The sequence below is a fragment of the Seriola dumerili genome, unplaced genomic scaffold (assembly GCF_002260705.1).
Source record: "Seriola dumerili isolate Sdu_G_001 unplaced genomic scaffold, Sdu_1.0 BDQW01000018.1, whole genome shotgun sequence".
In the NCBI taxonomy this organism is placed as follows: Eukaryota; Metazoa; Chordata; class Actinopteri; order Carangiformes; family Carangidae; genus Seriola; species Seriola dumerili.
In genome coordinates, this window is record NW_019174273.1 from 4,043,650 (window position 1) to 4,063,455 (window position 19,806).

General features: G+C 43.8%; 2 protein-coding genes across 2 annotated transcripts; one reads left to right on the forward strand and one right to left on the reverse strand.

Moving 5' to 3' along the window:
- Nucleotides 1-1,754: 1,754 nt before the first annotated feature.
- On the reverse strand, nt 1,755-8,847 carry ube3a (ubiquitin protein ligase E3A). Its single transcript, XM_022759990.1, has 11 exons — nt 8,575-8,847; nt 7,937-7,981; nt 6,870-7,174; nt 5,530-6,782; nt 5,255-5,399; nt 3,030-3,235; nt 2,761-2,925; nt 2,522-2,677; nt 2,358-2,431; nt 1,983-2,126; nt 1,755-1,882 (listed from the first exon to the last, which is right to left on the reverse strand). Exons 1-9 carry the CDS (start codon nt 8,649-8,651, stop codon nt 2,381-2,383), a joined length of 2,403 nt encoding a protein of 800 aa, XP_022615711.1. The 5' UTR covers nt 8,652-8,847; the 3' UTR covers nt 1,755-1,882; nt 1,983-2,126; nt 2,358-2,380.
- Nucleotides 8,848-12,527: 3,680 nt separating this feature from the next.
- ddx4 (DEAD-box helicase 4) lies at nt 12,528-18,627 on the forward strand. The gene is made up of 21 exons (XM_022760601.1): nt 12,528-12,548; nt 12,633-12,681; nt 12,961-13,017; nt 13,455-13,475; nt 13,562-13,618; nt 14,330-14,374; nt 14,467-14,493; nt 14,611-14,670; nt 14,768-14,803; nt 14,890-14,925; nt 15,019-15,063; nt 15,151-15,293; nt 15,849-16,001; nt 16,081-16,235; nt 16,349-16,478; nt 16,569-16,735; nt 17,067-17,212; nt 17,563-17,662; nt 17,879-18,149; nt 18,322-18,429; nt 18,541-18,627. Exons 1-21 carry the CDS (start codon nt 12,528-12,530, stop codon nt 18,625-18,627), a joined length of 1,914 nt encoding a protein of 637 aa, XP_022616322.1.
- Nucleotides 18,628-19,806: the final 1,179 nt, after the last annotated feature.

Consider the following 19,806-nt stretch of genomic DNA (forward strand, 5'->3'; position numbering starts at 1 on the left):
TCATGGAGAACATCAGTATCTTTAGCAGAGCACCCTCTTGGATCATCACGCTTCCTGTTAGAACTTCAGGTCACTTTCAGGTAAGTGGTTTAAACTCACTGTGTGTGGATGACTCGTGCAGCTGGTCCTGATGAACTCTACTGTCACAATCACAAACACAGATCTCTGCCTGTTCACAGTTCACATTCCAACTGTTCTAAAGACAGTGGTTACACCTGCTTTATCCTCATTTATCCAGATTAAATCTGATCACAGTGAAGAGTCAGAGAGGATCAATATCAGTGTCATCTCTGTGCACACAGTCCAGACCAGGACAGGTATCCTCACTTTGTGTGTACATAAAACTAAACTAGACAATGTACATGTGACAGATGTTTTCTTGCTCTACACAGCTGGATTCTGTGTCTTTGCCTCCAGATGACATTAACATTCATCCTCTCATGTAATGGTGGAAAATAAAGTCAAATCTAAATGTCACTGTTACTTTAAATGTTGTTCCTCCCCTGATAATGGGAACCAATCAGAGGCCTGTGAGAGACTCGTGAGTTTAGGTTCAGGGTGGAAGGACTGTGCTCAGACTGCTGGTCTGTCCTCACCCTGTCCACAACAGAACCTGGTTTTGTGTTGACATGACAGGTGTAACCACAGCCAGAGCTTCAGGTCCAGTGGACTGAAGACTACAAGGGACCAAAGCTCAATGAAAACGTGTGTAGTTTCTGTGTGTGTGTGTGTGTGTGTGTTTATTGTCTAAACAAAGCCAGAATCAAACAACACAAAGTGCTAACGGGGGTCTCACCTATCAGCTGACAGTACAGGAGGAGAGCTGTGTGTCTGAGGCCGTCACCAGTGAACATGCAGCGTTCTCTATCAGAGCTCCACCCGCACTCTTATATAAATACTGTTTATTTAGAATCAACACAGGAAGACATGGAAATAAAATGCTTCAGACAATCACGGCTCCTGTGGCCAGAAACAAACATTCTGAAAATGTCTAAGTGCACTTACACAGCTCTGACAAGGTTTGAGTCTAACCTGCGGTGATCCCCCTCTCCCCCCTCCTCCCTCCTCCCCCCTCCCCGAAAGGAACAAAGGCCCAGAACTAAACTGAAACGTCGCTAGTTGAAGATGTCATTCAGGACCAGGTGCTTACCTTGATCTACCTGGACCTAGCAGAGACAGTAAGAGATGATGTGAGTGGAATGGTCAGTGGGTACAGTATTGGTTCAGGTCTACTCTAAGACTAAGTCTCCTCTGTCAGCAGGCTGTGAGCTCAGGGCTACTCTAACACGTCTTTGTTCAATAAACGGGTTTATATTGACTCGTTAATGCGTCATCCTAAATTTACATAGTTTAATATTGACCCCCCCCCCTCTCCACCAGCAGGGGAGGGGCAGGCAGCCATGAAAATCACCCACTTAGCCTTGAAATAAATAATAAGGAAAAGGATCCTCTCTGTACATAGAAAAGAAGGGGGGGGGGGCTGCGGCACATTCACATGATGTGGATGTGGGGTCGGGGCTTTGATCAGGAGGTCTCTGTGCTTACACTGACTGATGTGGGATGATGCAGGCACAGAAGAAGAACTACAGCTCCTCTCTCATTATTAACTTGCTCTTCCTGGAAACATACTCTGCTCTGTCTTTGTCACCTTTACATTGTGTCTGATAACGGAGGGGGCGGGGCAGGGTTTGATGGGCGTTCTCAGAACGAGTCCCTGTGCTGGGTGGGTGGAGCTGGGGGGGGGAGGGGGGGGGGGGCGCCTCAGAGCATGCCAAACCCTTTGGCATAGGTGATGGCTTTCAGCAGTCTCTCCCTCAGCTTCTCCTTGCTGCTGTACTCAGGCAGCAGCAGCACGTTAAAGCAGGTGTGAGAGGTCGGTAACCTGCAGAGTGGAGGGACAGACACACACACAGGGTCAGTTCATCATGCACACACTGGCATGGTCAGTTCATATCTAACACGTCTCCCTCTGTGCATCTCACCTGTCTGTGTCCGGGCCGTTCTTGGCAATGATCATCTTCAGCTTGCCCAGCCCACCAACAGGTGCTCTGTCAGTGCCGGTGGTGAACTGCAGGAAGAGACGCTTCTGCTCCTCCCCGAACGAGTGCAATGTCTCCCAGAATTCCCTGCAACACAAAGACACATGTCAAATGCCAAATAGCGATCAGCGTTTCAACACAAACTACCCAGAGGAAGTAACACCAGACTGTCTCCATCATCCTGATGTAGATGGTGACAGGTTTAGAGGGTCTTTTACACTTACACACACACTTACTTACACACTTACACACACACTTACTTACACACTTACACACTTACACACACACACACACACACACACACACACTCTCTCTTACTTGATGATTCGAGAGTCTCTGTTCTAGCCTCCGTCATATTCTGTTGTTTCCTCTAGTGCGAGGAAGTCCAGGTTCTGCAGCGTGTCACACAGAAACATGGATGTAAATGACTTGAAATAATTTAAAATAATTAAAATTTAATTACTAATGATATTAAAGCGCACCCTGCTGCCACAGATGAGCAGCTCGATCTCCTCTGGTCTGAACAGGTACTTGAGTGGGGACTCATTGGTCACCATGTGGAAGCCTCTCCTGAACGCCTTAAACTGCTTCTCCACGCTCTTGTTTAGCATGTACTCTGCGTACTGAGCCACAAACTCCTGCACACACACATCAACAAGGACAGTCAGTGTGTGTTTATAGTCCTGTTCACACTGAGAATCAACCACAGCAGCAGACTCACCTTTCTGTTCTCATTGGTCACTGGAATCTTGTCCCCATTTTCCCTTAAGTCGTACATGAGCGGGTTTCCGAACAGGTCTGTCTGAGAGATCTGGAAGGTGATCATCATGTCCTCCTCCACGCTGCCCTCGTACTCCAGCAGCTCCTTCAGACTCTGGTACAGAACCTGTCCAGCACAGACACAGATATAAACCTCAGCACCAACACCTGACACAGCTACCCTAACCCTAACCCTAACCCACTACACAAAGATACTGAGGTGGATCTTACAGGGTTGGCGTCTGCCAGGTCCCTGAAGGTTCCTTTTTTGCCCATCAGCTTCCTGTAGACCACCATGGGGAAGTGCACGTCCAGGATACAGTTGTTGTAGATGGCCAGACCCAGGACGATGCCGATCAGAGTGTACTGACCCTCGTTCTCAAAGGAGGATGGGTTGAACCAGAACAGTTTGGTGCGCTCGTCGTACGTGAACATGCCTGAGGAAGGAGAGATGACTCATTAATATGTAACATATGACATCAGTCGTGTTTTTTTTCTCAGCAAGACTCTGATTCAGGAAATATGGAAGAGGATTAGGGCCACATGTTGGCCACACATTTTTTTCAGAATTCTGAGATTAAAGCCAGAATTCTGAGATTAAAATCACACTTCTGAAAAAAAAGTCAGAATTCAGAGTTTAAAGTCAGTGGTTTAGTGTCTGCTGGTTCACAAAGCCATTATCATCATCAGTACGGCCTGACCTTCTCCTGCCATCACACTGTCAGAGGTGTCTGCTGGAAAAGGTCTAAAGATGTAAAAGCTTCAGCTTGTGTTTGTTGACGTGGTCCATAGTGGACTTTGTGGTCTGCTTTGGATCATGGTCCTATGTAGAAGTTTACTACTTAAGTATGACACTTAAGGTTTAATTTCTCCTTAGCTGAGCAGGGTACTTTAGGGTACTGCACAGAATCTTTTAAAAGGGTTGGCTTAGTTAAGGAAAAATCCTTAAATACCTAAGTGAACATTTTAAGGAAACCTTACAGGAAAAGACTTAAGATGTTGTGTGCAACTGTTTTTATTTTAGGGAAACCTTAACTCAGACTTTAAGGAAAATCTTAATATAAAGTGTTTTGTGCTTCTAACCTGGCTTCATGAGATCTGCATCCTGATGTTTCTGATATTAAGTGGAATCCATTCTTCCTCTACATGTGCAGTGTTGTCTGTCACTAGTTCAACAAAAACCATGAAGAAGAATATCTCCACAGCTGACAGGAAGCTTTTTTCACCAGAGAGCTCAGCTCAGCCTCTCTGATCCAGATGTTACTCTGCAGACTCCAGATGTTGGCCTTTGTGATGAGGTCACAGATAAGGTTTCCTTCAGACCCTGTAGTTCATCAACACTGCACAGAGGACAGGTGCACCACCTCTCCTGTGTAAGCTCAACCTTCCTACAGTCATCTGAAGGGTGTGTTTGTTTTTCAAACCTTCAGTTTACTGAAGGTTTTCTTGGTCTCAGAGATCCATGATCGTCCACAGTCAACAACATTACAGAGAGTGGAAGATTCAGACGTGCCATGGTATCTGTTTCTAGCCTCCACTGCTCTGTAGCATCAGTTAGCTTCAGTTGTTTAGAGTGTTATCACGAGGTGAGCGTCAGAGAACCTCTCACATCTGGAACATCAGCTGACTGACTGATTGTGACTGACATCAGGAGGCTGCAGGTCAAGACAGACTGAGTGATGTGATGTGAACGCTCCTCAGCAGTTGAGTATCACAGTGACAGGTCACATGTTTATGAACAGGTTAAACCTTCTCTAATCTGATCTGAGGATGAAACTCACATCACCACTCATCACACTTGCTGTCTTCATCTGAACTGTTTGTGCCTGAATAAATGTCTGAAATACAGAATCAATTCAATTAAATTTCAAATTAAGATGGAATCGCTCTGGTTGATGTAACACAGAGTCATTTCAACACTATTATCTACCAGTTTAAGTGAAAATGAAAGGCGACATGTTTAAGGTTCAAACAATATCACCTCAACTGTCCACTATAAACTCCACATTTAGAGAGAGTCACTTCCTGCTCAGCTTTATATCAGTGTAGTTGAGCACAGATACAGGTTTAGAGACAGAGAATCAGATTAAACACATCTCAATGTCTCACCTGCTCACTTAGGAAAACATTAACACACCTGACAAAAAATAAAACATTAACACACCCGACAGAAAGTTTTCTTTAACCTGTAGTATCGCTGTAGCTGACTAACACTCCTCTGTACATGATCCAACAGCTGCAGCTACACAAACACTGAGCTACAAACACTGAGTTCTGTTACACACTGAGCTCTGCTACACACAGAGCTTCACACACTGCACTCTGTTACACACAACTCTGTTACAGTGTTACACAAACTGTGCTCTATTACACAAACAGCTCTGTTACACACACTGGGCTCTGCAACACACACTGAGCTCTGCTACACACACACTGGCTGCTGTGTGTTTTCTCACCAATGTCTGGGTTGAAGATCTCCTCCACCACAAGCTGAAAGAACTCTTTGGAAACTCCTCCTTCATCAACACCTTGTTCTCCTTCAAACTCCACGTAAAGCTGCTTCTTCAAATCTGCAGGGTTCTCCATCGCTATCATCTCCAGCTGCGCGCACGCACACACACGCACACACACACACACACACACACACACACACACAGAGACATGACTGATGATCCACATTCATTAAAAATATTAATTATACTGAGTGTGTTGAAGAGACTCACACACTCACCCTGACAAGAGCGTCGTCGATGATGTGGTCTCGGCGCACCTTGAGCCTCAGGTAGGGGTTGAGTTGCTGCCCCTGCACCAGGCTGTAGAGCACGGTGATGCGCCGCTCACTGTACATGCGGATGCGGTTGTCGTAGTACAGGCCCAGGTTTTTGGTGACGGCATTCAGGATGAAGGGGCAGGTCATGAAGGAGAACTTGTTCTCTGTCTCCACCTTAAAGAAGGTGTAGTCCTTGTCCATCTCAAGCACCTCATTTAGTGGCTCGTTGACGAACTCCTCAAAGGGGATGAGCGGCCGCCGGCAGTCGTTGGTGCGGATCCCCAGCTCCGTCTCCAGGGGGTCCACCCGGGGGCCCTTCTTGTTCCGCCGCTCCTCACCAAGCAGCTCCTGCAGGGTGAGCTCGCTGGACTCCGGGATGGGCTCCTCGTCCTCCTCCTCGTTGTGCTCCATGTCCAGGTCGCCACCCAGCACATTTGCATAGTAGACGATCTTCAAGCACTTGGTGGACGCCACCACTGCGTCGTCATCATTGACCAGGTTGCGGCTGTTGAACTCGTTGCTGATCACCTTGTAGGTGATGAGCTGCTGGAAGGTCTCCACCATGCGGCGGATCTGCTCGGCGCTGTAGTGCGACCACAGGCGCGCCAGTTTGGCCTGAGCGGCCAGCGGCAGTTTGCTCATGGCCTTGCAGAACTGTGGGAGTGCGATCTCCAGGTACTCTGGGCTGTGCAGGTTGCTGTTCTCCATCACTATAACAAACAGGTTCAGGTAGTTGGGGTCTCGTGAATACACGTTGTGGTACGTCAGGTCGCACTCCACGTTGGGTGAGAGGTAGACCAGTGCATTCAGGAAGGCGGCTTCGATCTTCTCATTGGACAGCAGGCGCTCATAGACGCGGCGCACAGCGTCAATGTCCACTGACACCTCATCAGGAGCCAGTTTCTGGACGTCGTTCTCCCCTGAGGAGCCCTCCCCAAGCCTTGATGATGAAGAGGAGGCAAGGGAGTCATCCTCCATCGCTGTAGCAGAGCAGGCAGCTGCCTCCTTCTCGTCCTCGTCCTTGTCCTCGTCCTTACCTTGCAGGGACTTGAGTTCCTCCTTGGTGTGAGGCTTGGACCTGCGGAAGCTCTGCACCAGGCCCTCGGCACTGGAGAACACCCGACCGATGACCCTGATCAGAGGGGAGTAGTCCTCCTTCTCTCCACAGATGTCCAAGATCTCGTAGACCTTCTCCTCTGTCAGGTAGTTCACATCTACACACACAAGCACACATCACATGGTTAAGATGAACAGGAAGTACATTCAGCTCCACTTACTCATCAACTGTGTGACTCTCTCACCTTTGAAGTTGTCCCGTACAGAATGGACGTCTTTGTGGTTCATCTTCCTGTTGCTGCAGGCCGAGTTGCTGCGAGTGCTGCTCTCCAGGTAGGCCGAGGCCGTGCCTTTCTTCGAGGGGTGGGGGTCACACAGCTTGGCGTTGACCTTGTAGAGCTCCAGGGCTTTAACCGCCGCTGCGTTGTTATCCATGCGGTTGAAGCCGACCGACGAGGCGCACCATGAGTTGGAGCACGACTCATTCCCACAGCCCTCTGTTAACTGGTGGTAGTAGCGCTCTATTAGATGTTTGGCAGCTGCTCGCTTCCTGCAGAGGTGAGGCACAGCAGGTTAGAGGTTAATTCGTCTTCACAGCACAGAGCAAAGATGAGGACCATCCCAATCACTGGGTCTTAAATCACAGTTACATCCTTTAAATCTGGGTTTAATAGCTTTAAAATGGCAGACTGTGGCTAACAGGAAGTACCCAGACTCAGAGGCAGGTCAGATGGTCAGGAAGTATCCAGATTTAGAGCCAGGTCAGATAGAAAGGAAGTACCCAGCCTTAGAGCCAAAATGTTTTGTTGTTGACATGAACATTATTTGCAAGTCAGAAACAGCTGATTTTTTAGGTCAACACTGATGATTTTTGAGTTAAAATAATTCAATATCAATGTGTCAGTGAGTATGAATTTATTACACTGTACAAACACTTTAGCTAAAGCTCTTAAATTAAATCATGACAGCTCTTTCTTGACCATGTGAATAGTGATTCTATCTCTAGTTAAAGCACTGGCCTTTTCCAGACCTTTCAACAACATCTATCAGTCTTCTTCAGTTGAAGACCTTTGAGAAACTGAACTGTGCTCCTTAATAATTCAAATACACAAAGCCCAGAGCTGCTTAGTGCTCAGAGCTGCAGCTGATCAATCTGCAGGAACATATTAGCATGGTGGTGTCACTGTGTTGTTGTGAAATAGTACACATCATCACATGGTTACAAAGGGAAGAGAACAGTGAGAACAGACAGAGTGGTGCTGTCAGTCTTAAAGCTCAGAGACACACACGGTATAACATGGATGTAACTTACATTCGGCTTGCTTCTGGGTTTTCTATTTCAGGCTCCTCGTTTTCTCTGACGAAACAAACACAGCAGAAGTCACGACGTGCTGCACTGACATGTTAATTACAGCTAATACCACAGAGACTCAGGTGGAATCATAGATGAGCATTAGCACTGATGATAAAGTGACATGCTAACTAAAAAGCATCATCAGTGTCGTGTGTTGTAGCTTTAGCTCCCGGGTTACTGTTACACTGACTGGGGTCATAATTAGTGTATTTTAATAAATTATCATTAATGAGCTAACCCTGTTAAAATAACCCTTAACCATGGTACTACACTGGAGCAGCAGATGCTGGTGAAGCAGCAGAAATGTCAGCTACCTGCTCATCCTGACGCTGACTTAGCAAGCTAATACAGCAGAGACTAGCAGCCCGCCGGCCTCATTTCTACTATTATTCATGCACAACTCAGGTTCCAAATTAATATTTGTTTTAATCAACCAATGCTTGTTGTGCACTTTGACTAAATGTACTGATAGACACAACAGAGCTGTAGCATCCACACAGCTGGCAGCAGCAGCTAGCTAGCTATGTCTTTCAGTGTGTCTCCTAGCATCCCCGGCATCCCCGGCATCCCCGGCTCTCTCCTCTGAGCCTCCCTACCTATCGGGTCCTCCTACGGGGCTGGTCTCGGCCTGTGGTGGCGCACACTCACAGTCCTCCTTCTCGTCGGAATTCATACGAGACTTTCTCCTCAGTGGTTTGTTATCCTGCTGCTGTGTGTGACTGTACCGGGTCCTTCACGGGCCGATCACCGCTTCAACAACGCGATGGTTCAAGTACGAGCGGCAGCGACGGAGGGTTTTTATTCAAAACTTCATTCACGGCCTTCCCACTGCAGGCTCTTCACCCTGCCTCAGGTCCGCAGCCATCTTGACTTCACCATCAACCCACGTCCCACAATGCACTGCGTTCTAGCGACAAGACCTGGTGCAGTGGATCAGGATGCTGGAAGGAACTGGACTCTTATTCATCATGATACCACACCATACATAAATATGTAAATATTTTTAAAAAATTAATAAATACATGTACTTATGTATGTATGTATGTATGTATGTATGTATGTATGTATGTATGTATGTATGTATGTATGTGTGTACATATTAAATATATAATATATATATACATGTAAATTAGCTTGAAGGTATAAAAGCCATAGGTTTAGGATATATATATATATATATATATATATATTATATATATATATTATCCTAAACCTATACATATACATATATATATATATATATATATATCCTAAACCTATGGCTTTTATACCTTCAAGCTAATTTACATGTGCAGTCCATTGGCAGGCCATACCAGAAAAGGCAGGCCATACATAGCTATACAGAAAGAAGAACACAACAAATATTAAGTCAACAAGACATAGTTAAAAACTATACACAAAGGTGCAGAACAAAACTATACACAACAGCACAGTGCATTGGATGTCAGTGCAGAGCTGAGCAGTTTTTAACAGCCTCTGTAAGGTAGTTTTTACAGAGCTGACAGAGCTGCAGCTCCTCACACCATCACAGTCTGTTCCTCTGATCTGTGGCTGTTACAGAGAAAACTGATGACCAATGCAGAGCAGTGAAATGGAACAATACAGTCTCATATAGAGGATATTCTGGAGGATCTAATAGAATTTACTGAGTGTATACAAATTCAGATAATGGGGGAGGAGCCATACCATTCAAAATGTTAGAAACCAAAAAATTGCTCAGTAAATTATTTCTCCACTTCTGTTGTGCTATTTTGTCCACACCCCACACATCATCATGACATCACATATGACAGCAGTGGAGAACACTGCATCAGTGAAACAGTGAGGACCCTGTACAAGAGTTTGAATGAGGACCAGAAACAGACACCATCAGCTGTCTGTGACGACCAGAACCAGAACAATGCTGGGCAGAGGTCCTGTAAACAGCCTGGTGCAGTATGTTCATATTCTGTACCACAACCGAGACCTGCTTCCTTTGTCACACTGACTTCAGACACATTTCAAATTAAGACATAGTAAAACAACTGGGGTATTCTCTATCTATTATTACTGTTATTGATTTATTGCATGAACAGACAGGCAGACAGACAAGCAGGCCCATGAGTTCAGAATAAAATGCATGACTAGAGTTGACCAGTACATGTTTCCTGTGAGCTTCACACACTGTACACTGCTCTCAGGGTGTAAGGGTTATTCTGAGCCACACACTCTTTATCAGACAATGACAGTATGCTGACCACTCTCTCATAGAGCCACATGATATATTGTTAATATTACCTGATCTCAGGTCAATAAAAACGTCATCTGCTGATCTGAAAGTCTTATTTGTAGTACCAGAAAGTATATTTGAGGGCTTTGTGAAATATTGTTGTCAGTACATAGTTTGTCCAGCAGAGAGCGCCGCAGACAACATGGAAAAAAATTAATTCACATCAGTGATAGATAGATAGATAGATAGATAGATAGATAGATAGATAGATAGATAGATAGATAGATAGATAGATAGATAGATAGATAGATAGATAGATAGATAGAAACTTTATTGGTGAGGAGTGATACAGCTGAACAGACAGTTCACTGTTTAACATCTTAAACAGTTAAACCTTATCTTTGAATCAGCTCTTAAATAACAACATCTGAAAGATCCTCAGCTTGAAATGAAATGAAATGTGTTTATAATCAAATATTATGATTAATATCAGTATCAACTTCAATAATACTAGTTGATAATGAAGAAAAGGATGCAGAATTTTTAAAGATCCAGAGTTTATGAAACTAGAGTTTAAAGGAAAGCGTCAGTGTTCGTTATTTACAATGATCCCTACATCCTCATTACAACCACTGTAAAAGTGAAGAGTTTAAAAAGCTTTAAGACAAACTGAACTGTACACAAAAACAGTAAAGCAGTGCCACAGTGAGAAGAAGCAGTGATGAATAGAAATAGGACATATGAGGTAATAAGCCAGGCAGAGGACACTGGAGTTTTAAATAGGATAAAATCTGCTGTGTTGGTGACAGCTCACAAAGAATGATATTATCCAATGAAAAGTAACTGTACAGATGACAGGCTTTATTGAAGAGAGTAAAACATTAGTACATGCAATAAGGAACAAAAGATCAAACCTTGAGCACACACCTGGAACAGCCCAGTACAGCTGGAGTCATGTGGTGACCACTGCCCAGCTCCACCAGAGGCCTCCAAAGTAAAGTGTGTTGAGCATCCTGCCCCTCAGTGAGGGCCAGTCTTAAGGCCACTGCTGTACAACTGTTCATCTTGATGAATTTAGACTTCATCCAGGTGAGGTAAGAGTATAAGACATTTTATTATTCAAAGGAGTCTACAAAGGTCCAGGTTAAGACAAGTACACTAGTGACAAGGCTGACATATAGAGATTATATTATATTATATAGAGATTATTACATATACACATTATTTAATGCTACAGTTTGCAGTGCTCATGGTGCTCTGTCAGTTGCTCAACAGGTGTATTTGTCAAGTGTCTGGGAATTCATGATAAAAGAAAATACAGACATTATTTTAAAGTTGTTTAGTCAGAGGTCAAGGTCATGATCTAGAAAATTAACTATTCATCATCAGAGAAACTCTGACACTACACCTATACATTCAAAGTAGCTCCTATGGCGGGAAAGCAGCGGAACTGGCAACCCTTGCTGTTAGCTTTGCACACCACCCCAGACTGAGCGGCGACCTGACGGAGCAGAGCGGAGCCACGACGAGCACCATCACCGACTGCTGCTTGAGAAGCTTTTGATTAAGTAAGGTTTTGAATAACTTCGACATTTAGTTTTTATATATATTTAAAATAACCGAACAGAAATCAATAATATATATTTTATGCTTCTTTTCTGTTGATGCCGAGTTAGCTAATTTTAGTCAGGGTCGACTGTGAGTCAGTTTTCGTCCATGACCATCACCTTCAAACCTGAGCTATTACTAATAACCTAAACTAAATTATTACAAATAACTCGCATCTAATAATATTGCATATTATTTCAGTTATCTTAGTGTATGCGGTCGAATTGAAGCAACAGTGACCAGTCCCGCTTGTGAGTCAGTCGAGATTAGCCACCTTGCTAGCTAAGCAATGTTAGCAGTGGTGTTAGCTTAGTATAGCTTGCTGTGGTAAAGTTGGTTGTACTGGGTCGAGTTTTTTTTTTAAGGGTAATTTAAGTACGAACCAAGAAGCGGGTGCGTATATTACAGATTTAATATCCCCCGTAGTTGCGTCGTCCACCGGTTAAATTTGTTGCTTTAGCTAAGGATAGCATCAGTTTGAAAAGCCACGAGGCTGGTAGTCCACGTTGTATCCACGCGGTCATCGACAAGGTCAACTTTACTATTATACCATCACAAGTGATTAATTGTTTTATTAAATATTCATGTGTACTTTTGTTGTAACTAATTAACACGATTTAATGTGTTTCAGTGGTTCATTGTAAAGTACTTATGTAGGATTAATATAACAGTGACATGTCTAAAGTAACTTATGCTGTTCAATATAATGAATTTTTTTTTAGGAACACTAAAATGGACGAGTGGGAAGAAGAGGTAAGTTAGTTCACTGATGTCATTTGTTAATTATCTGCAGCTTATGAGCAGACAACACCTGCTTTACCTTGACCTTGTTTACAGGAAACTTCTACTAGTTCTGTCACACTAACCAGCCACGCCTCAAGTCAAGGTAAGTTAACTCCTTTGTGTGTAAATTATCCAGTGATGATTTCTTTCTTGTAGTATCTGCTATAATCATTTCTAACAGTGGATATAAAGGGTGCAGGCAATTAGGATGATTGAACTGAAAATAATGCATTATGGGAAATGAGCCATTTGTTTCTAGGCTCCCAGAGAGACTTCAGGAACAGTGATGGTGAATTTGGAAGGGTTAAGTGTGGAGAAGAAAATGCAGTGGTTATCTCTGCCTTAGAGGACATTGATAACCAGTGCTTCTCTGTCTCTGCAGGTCGGGGTGGAAGAGGCCGAGGCAGACGAGGAGGATTTTCAAGTTCATTCTCCTCAGGTGTCTATTCATCTTATATTATTAATCAAGTTGTAAAATGTTAGTGTCTGATCATTTTATACAAGACTCTTTATTGTTAAAATGCCGCTTTAGTCTGTAAAAAGTCTGTTATTGAGAGGCCAATGTATGACTGAAAACTCAGAAATGTTGGTCATAGCTTCATAAACATTTAGCTTTGATCCAAATAAAATATGAATTATACTGAATCCATCCCTGGGCAACTAAGTATGCAAAACTGAGGTGTTTAGTCCTATTAACCAGTTACTGTTGCCTGTCACTTAACTGAATCTACACTGAAAAAACAGCGTTGCTGCTTCCAAACAGTCAGAACCAGCAGGCCTGTGGATTTGAAATGAGACCCCCCAGTAAGAGTTTAAACTGATGCAGATGTTGACCTCCACTGTAGAGGGAAGCTAACCTTTGACCTCTGTTTGTAGGTGGTGATGAGCATGGACACGGTAAGTACTGATAGTATGACAGTAACAGGAGCCAGTTATCAGAGGCTCAGTCCTTATTGGTGCTGATCCTCCTCTCTTCTTTACAGATGGTGACAGCTGGAACAACACAGTAGGAGAAAGAGGTGGATTCAGAGGCAGAGGAGGTCGAGGTGAGACATGAACTGTGATTAACTCTCCCACCACACATACTTAATGTGTTTGTGTGAACCTGAACCAGATGTTAAATACAGAGGAACAAAAACTTATTTGTGAAAATATCTAATTTGTGTGGCAAATTAGATATTTGAAAACTTGAGTTGAATATCAAACACTGGTCCCATGTAGAGTGTAAAAGATTGTAACTCTTCGTGGAGGAAGCTCTAGTCAGATTATAGTTACAAAAGATTCAAACACTTTAAAACATTCAGAACATTTCAAACCACAAACATCACAGGACGCATCCTACATGAGACAGTTAAGATGGGGATAGGTGTGGGACAGGGACAAAACATAAAATCTTCTGAACAGTGTGAAGATGAAAAACTGCATCAGCAGATTATGGTGGGGTCACCTGATAGATTTCAAATACAACCGGTAGATAAATACTTCATTAATACTGAAGGAAATCCAGGCATCCAGTAGCTCACATGACACAAACAGCACAGCTGTGATTTGGTCGGCTTCGAACCTACAACCAAATCACAGCTCTAAAACCCACTACACACCAAATTTAAAAATCATAAACATAAAAGGTAAAGAACAGAATAAAAGTAGGCATAAACAATTCAATAGAAAAAAATCAGATACAAATGTAGTGTGCATGGAACTGAATCCTTGGAAGAGGTCATTTTCTGATGATGTGTTTGTTTCATCAGGTCGCGGCAGAGGATTTGGTGGAATGGATTGCATTGAATTCGGTGGTAATGTTTCCTTATGTTGGTTCTGAGACACTTCAGTCAGGTGAAAGACATAAAGACATGTCAGCTGACTGTGTGAACTGTCTATTCTACAGGAGGAGATGATGGAGTGTGTGAAAATGGCAGGTGTTCTTTACCTAAGTACAAAAATAAAACCAGGTTTCAGTTGTAGTTTGAGGTTGTAATTTGTTCCACTGCATGTGAATGTGTGTGTTTGAATACTGTGTGTGTGTCAACAGGGTTTAGAGGAGGAAGCCGAGGAGTACGAGGCAGCAGGGGAGGACGAGGCTTCAGACAAGGTATTAAACTCATCCCTGTAACAGTGAATCAAGATAGATTTGAAGTTATGTAATGTGAGGTGTGAGGAGGTGGTGACTGATGGTTGATGTGTTCAAGGTGGAGACCAGGGAGGCAGAGGAGGCTTTGGAGGAGGTAAATGAGGAACCATTAGTCGTTTATTTGAAGTGTAATTTATTTCATGTGTGTAAATGTGTTAATGTGTAAATGTGTGGTTGCAGGTTACAGAGGAAAAGATGAACAGATCTTTGCTCGAGGTGACAGCAGCAGTTATTTTTATAATTAACTGAATGATTCATTTTGGATGTTGTACATGTCACTGATGTGAATGACATGTGTTTGCGATGTAGGAGAAGATAAAGATCCAGATAAGAAGGATGGGAACGATGGTGACAGTAAGTTAATGAACCTGTGTCTGTAACCATGTCCATCAGTGCTGATTAAACCTGCATCTCCTGAAGACCTTCTGTTCTGACCCTCAGGACCAAAGGTCACCTACGTCCCTCCAACTCTCCCTGAGGATGAAGACTCCATCTTTGCCCACTATGAGTCAGGCATCAATTTCAACAAGTATGACGACATTCTGGTTGACGTCAGTGGAACCAACCCACCACAGGCCATCATGGTGAGAAGAGCTAAATATATGTTATTCATCAGCTACAGGATTCACAGATTCTCTATTAGAAGATTAGCTGGTTTCTAAGACAAAATGTAAAGATGCTTTGGTAAATAAATCTTCTTATGTCTGTCAGAGTTGATGATAAATCGATAAGCTTAACAAAGTTGGATAAAAATGATTAATGCTAGCAGCCCTGACAGTAACTTGTCTGTAAGTCTAAACATGCAGCAAGTGTTAGCGTTATAAACTGGTGTGAGTGTTGTGGCCTTAAAGGGAAAGTACACACATTAACAGACTGACGTCATTCAGCTGAATTAAAACAGTCACAGCACTCAGTGTTTTAACCTGACTCGGCAGAAAGAATTCTCCTCTATGTCATGAAACTATGAATCAAACCTCTGTGTTTGGATGGTGCAAACTTTGTTGTGGTGAAGATATTTAAACTTGTGTCTGACCTGTAGACTGAGCTGATTCCCTGGTCTAGTAACCTGAACTAGTGAATGACTTTCATCATCATGACAACACGTGAAGCTGTGTGTGTTTTTGATGTGTTGCTTTCAGACCTTTGCTGAGGCAGCACTGTGTGAGTCCCTGAGTAAAAACGTCAGTAAATCTGGTTACGTGAAGCCGACTCCTGTGCAGAAGCACGGCATCCCCATCATCTCTGCCGGCAGAGATCTCATGGCCTGTGCCCAGACTGGATCTGGTAAAACGGTGAGCCGAGAGACAATCAACACTTGACCTGCAGGTTTGTGTGTAGGCGTGGTTTAAATGTGTCTTCTTCCTCCTCCAGGCTGCGTTCCTGTTGCCCATCCTACAGCAGCTGATGGCAGACGGCGTGGCAGCCAGTCAGTTCAGTGAACTGCAGGAGCCTGAAGCAATCATCGTCGCTCCAACCAGGGAGCTCATCAACCAGATCTACCTGGAGGCCAGGAAGTTCGCCTTTGGGTGAGTTTACACTGAGTTTAAACTCTGTAATCTCACAGAGAGATGTGACATACACCATACAGTGAAAGATGAGTGAAGCAGGCTGTAATCTCAGCCTCTTGTCAACGCTGTAGGACCTGTGTGCGCCCAGTGGTGGTTTATGGTGGAGTCAGCACTGGACACCAGATCAGGGAAATATGCAGAGGATGCAACGTCCTGTGTGGAACTCCAGGGAGACTACTGGATGTGATTGGACGAGGAAAGGTAAGTGAACTCAGAGCTTTCAGTTACTGCATGTTCACAGTGTTTAGTTGAATTATGATACGTGTGTGTGTGTGTGTGTGCGCACTTCAGGTGGGGCTGCACAAGCTGCGCTACCTGGTGCTGGATGAGGCTGACCGCATGCTGGATATGGGCTTTGAGCCTGACATGCGCCGCCTGGTGGGCTCCCCTGGGATGCCCTCCAAAGAGAATCGTCAGACCCTGATGTTCAGCGCAACCTACCCCGAGGACATCCAGAGGTCTGACCCCTGACCTCACAGCTTTAACCCATTTATACCGGATGCTGCGCAGCGCAACATTGCCCCTCCCGCCGGTTGCTGCGTAGCGCAGCATTGTTGATTCCTCGTCATTTTCATCACGCATGCAGCATATAAATATGTAAAATATGTATAAATATATCATGAAAATAACGAGGAATCAACAATGCTGCTACGCAGCAACCGGCGGGAGGGGCAATGTTGCGCTACGCAGCAACCGGTGGGAGGGGCAATGTTGCGCTGTGCAGCATCCGGTATGAATGGGTTAACTGCTTTATTGTGGACACCTGACATGGATGTTGTATGTTTACAGGATGGCAGCTGACTTCCTCAAGACCGACTACCTGTTCTTAGCTGTGGGCGTAGTGGGTGGAGCCTGCAGTGATGTGGAGCAGAAGTTTATTGAAGTAACTAAGTTCTCCAAGAGGGAGCAGCTTCTTGACATCCTGAAGACAACAGGTAAGTTTGGATAATACTTTAATAATAGTTTAATGAACATCTGTAAGAGTAATTCTAAATAAAAGCAGGTTTTCTGAAGACTAACAGGTTGTTTACAGTACTGCAGCACATTTGTTTGTCTAGTTAGACGTGTAGAAACTTATGGATTCAATGATACATGAACAAGCTTGTAATTAATGTGATCAAGTTACTGGAGACATCACTACACAGCTTCATGTATCTTTAAACACAGACCTCTGCAGCTCCTGTAAACGCTGAATAATGAACTGAGCTCCAACTATAGTTAAAACTTTAACACAGTGGAATATGAGCTGGTGCTGGGTCGCTCACAGTCCTGGTCTTGGTTGCAGGAACGGAGCGCACCATGGTGTTTGTGGAGACCAAGAGACAGGCTGATTTTATTGCCACATTCTTGTGCCAGGAGAAGGTTCCAACTACCAGCATCCATGGGTAAGTGATTTTTACTTACTTTACATACCTTTACTTTTACTTTTAATGCAGATGGTGATATTTTCAGGGACCCCTGTTCCTCTTAGGACTAGTGCAATTAATGACTTGTTCAGGGATCTTTGTTCCCCTTAGTTTTAATGTAGATGGTGATGTGTTCAGGGACCCATGATCCTCTCAGCCTTAGCTCAGATGGTCATGTGTTGTGCTCTCTATCAGAGACCGGGAGCAGCGGGAACGGGAGCAGGCCCTGGCAGACTTCCGCGCTGGGAAATGTCCAGTCCTGGTGGCAACCTCTGTTGCTGCCCGTGGTCTGGATATTCCAGATGTTCAGCATGTGGTGAACTTTGACCTCCCCAACAACATAGACGAATACGTCCACCGTATTGGGAGAACTGGCCGCTGTGGAAACACTGGAAGGGCGGTGTCATTCTATGACCCAGACGCTGATGGACAGCTGGCTGGGTCCCTTGTCAGCATCCTGTCCAAGGTAGCATGAGACCACCTGTATGATCAGCACTCACACTGAGCCCTCACTTCACTGTTGAGCTGTGATATTCATACTCAGTCTGCACATGCACCTGGAGGAGGAGTCCCTCAACTGCAGGAAGGTGTAGGACACAGTCAGTCCTCATAATTTCAGTTGTTGGTTTCATTGACAGGCCCAGCAGGAAGTGCCCTCCTGGTTAGAGGAGTGTGTGTTCAGCGGCTCCAGTAGCTCAGGTGTGAACCCCTCCAGGAGGACCTTTGCGTCCACAGACTCCAGGAAGGTAACAGGGTCCCCTCTTCTGGTCTATAGTCTGTCCTCATTGTGTGTCCTTACTTCGCATCCTCTGTCCTCACTGTCTCTCCTGTCCTCACTCTGTCATCTCTGTCCTTAGGGTCCACAGGGCAGCTCCTTTCAGGACAGCAGTATGACGAGCCAGCCGGCTGTTCCTGCTGCAGCTGATGATGAAGACTGGGAGTAGAGGAGCATGGGAGGAACATTAGAGGAATAATAGAGCAGCACACACACCAACATTGACCTGAGTTGTTTTCTTTTCAGGTGTTCATCTTGTTGTAGTTTTATCACAGTGGTTTTGTTTGAAAGAAAATATTTGTACAAAGAGGAAAAAGTAGTCCCAGGCTGGACGATGGTGAAAAGTCAAGTGAGATGTTAAACAGGATGAAACCAGATCTTCAGTGAGATTTGTCAGCTTTACCTTCACTGACCAGAGTATTTTTTTTTTTTTTTTTAATTATTTTAATCATTTAACAAAAGTCAAAACTAAAGACTCATATTTGAAATATATTTTGTTTCCAACCAGGAGAAAGATCACCAATAAATAAAATAAAGCAAATCCTGTATTTATTGTCCTGTGTTTAGGGTGTGACAGCTCGGTACCTGGTTAATGAGTCTGATCATCGTCCTTTAAAGTTCATGTAAAGATCGAAGTGTATCATTGCTGCCTGATTAAAAGGACTGAATGTTGATGAACTGAGTCTGAGGTCAGTTACTGAATTATTCATCACATCTTAATTATTTTTAAATGGCATATCATCAATACATCACTACTAAACACTGAATTTCATTTGAAACCAGTAAACTAGACAAAGAACTCAGGCTCCTCTGAACTGGCTGCAACAGTCAGTGAGACGTGCACTGTAGTAATGACGAAATGAAATGAACATAAAATGTGGTCAGCCATGTTGAACTATTTCTAATCGATGGCCATCACATAACTAGACTGATCTGATTCTGTTAATGGCCACTTTCACTCGGATTAAAATACTGAATACAAAACTTATTTAAAACATTCCATTTTGCCTTAATGTTTATTAAACATAAATATATAAACAAATGGTTATTAAACATTAATGACAAAACAAAACCTCTAAAATAAGACACATAATAGAAAGGATATGGATAATTCATAAATAAATAAAATATAACTAAAAGACAATGAATTAAAAAATCTGTATTTTCTACCCACTACCGTACACATCTTTCCTGGTCTGTAGCTCCACCCACTCCACGCTGTGTCATCGCGACAGGAGCAGTTTGATTGGTTAGCTTCATGTTTCCCGTTTCAAACTTGTGTTGAAACCGGAACCAGTAGAAAACAAATTAAGCCGTTCATGGAGAAAACACTTCAGGCCTAAAAGCT

Bases quoted from the DNA above. Each gene is read 5' to 3' on its own strand.
- ube3a (XM_022759990.1), bottom strand. From the start codon at position 8,651: ATGAATTCCGACGAGAAGGAGGACTGTGAGTGTGCGCCACCACAGGCC. The intron at 7,982-8,574 runs GTAGGGAGGCTC...TTGTTTCGTCAG, and splicing joins CCCGTAGGAGGACCCGATAG to AGAAAACGAGGAGCCTGAAA. The intron at 6,783-6,869 runs GTGAGAGAGTCA...TTGTGTGTGTAG, and splicing joins TGTACGGGACAACTTCAAAG to ATGTGAACTACCTGACAGAG.
- ddx4 (XM_022760601.1), top strand. From the start codon at position 12,528: ATGGACGAGTGGGAAGAAGAG. The intron at 12,549-12,632 runs GTAAGTTAGTTC...CCTTGTTTACAG, and splicing joins TGGACGAGTGGGAAGAAGAG to GAAACTTCTACTAGTTCTGT. The intron at 15,294-15,848 runs GTGAGAAGAGCT...TGTTGCTTTCAG, and splicing joins ACCCACCACAGGCCATCATG to ACCTTTGCTGAGGCAGCACT.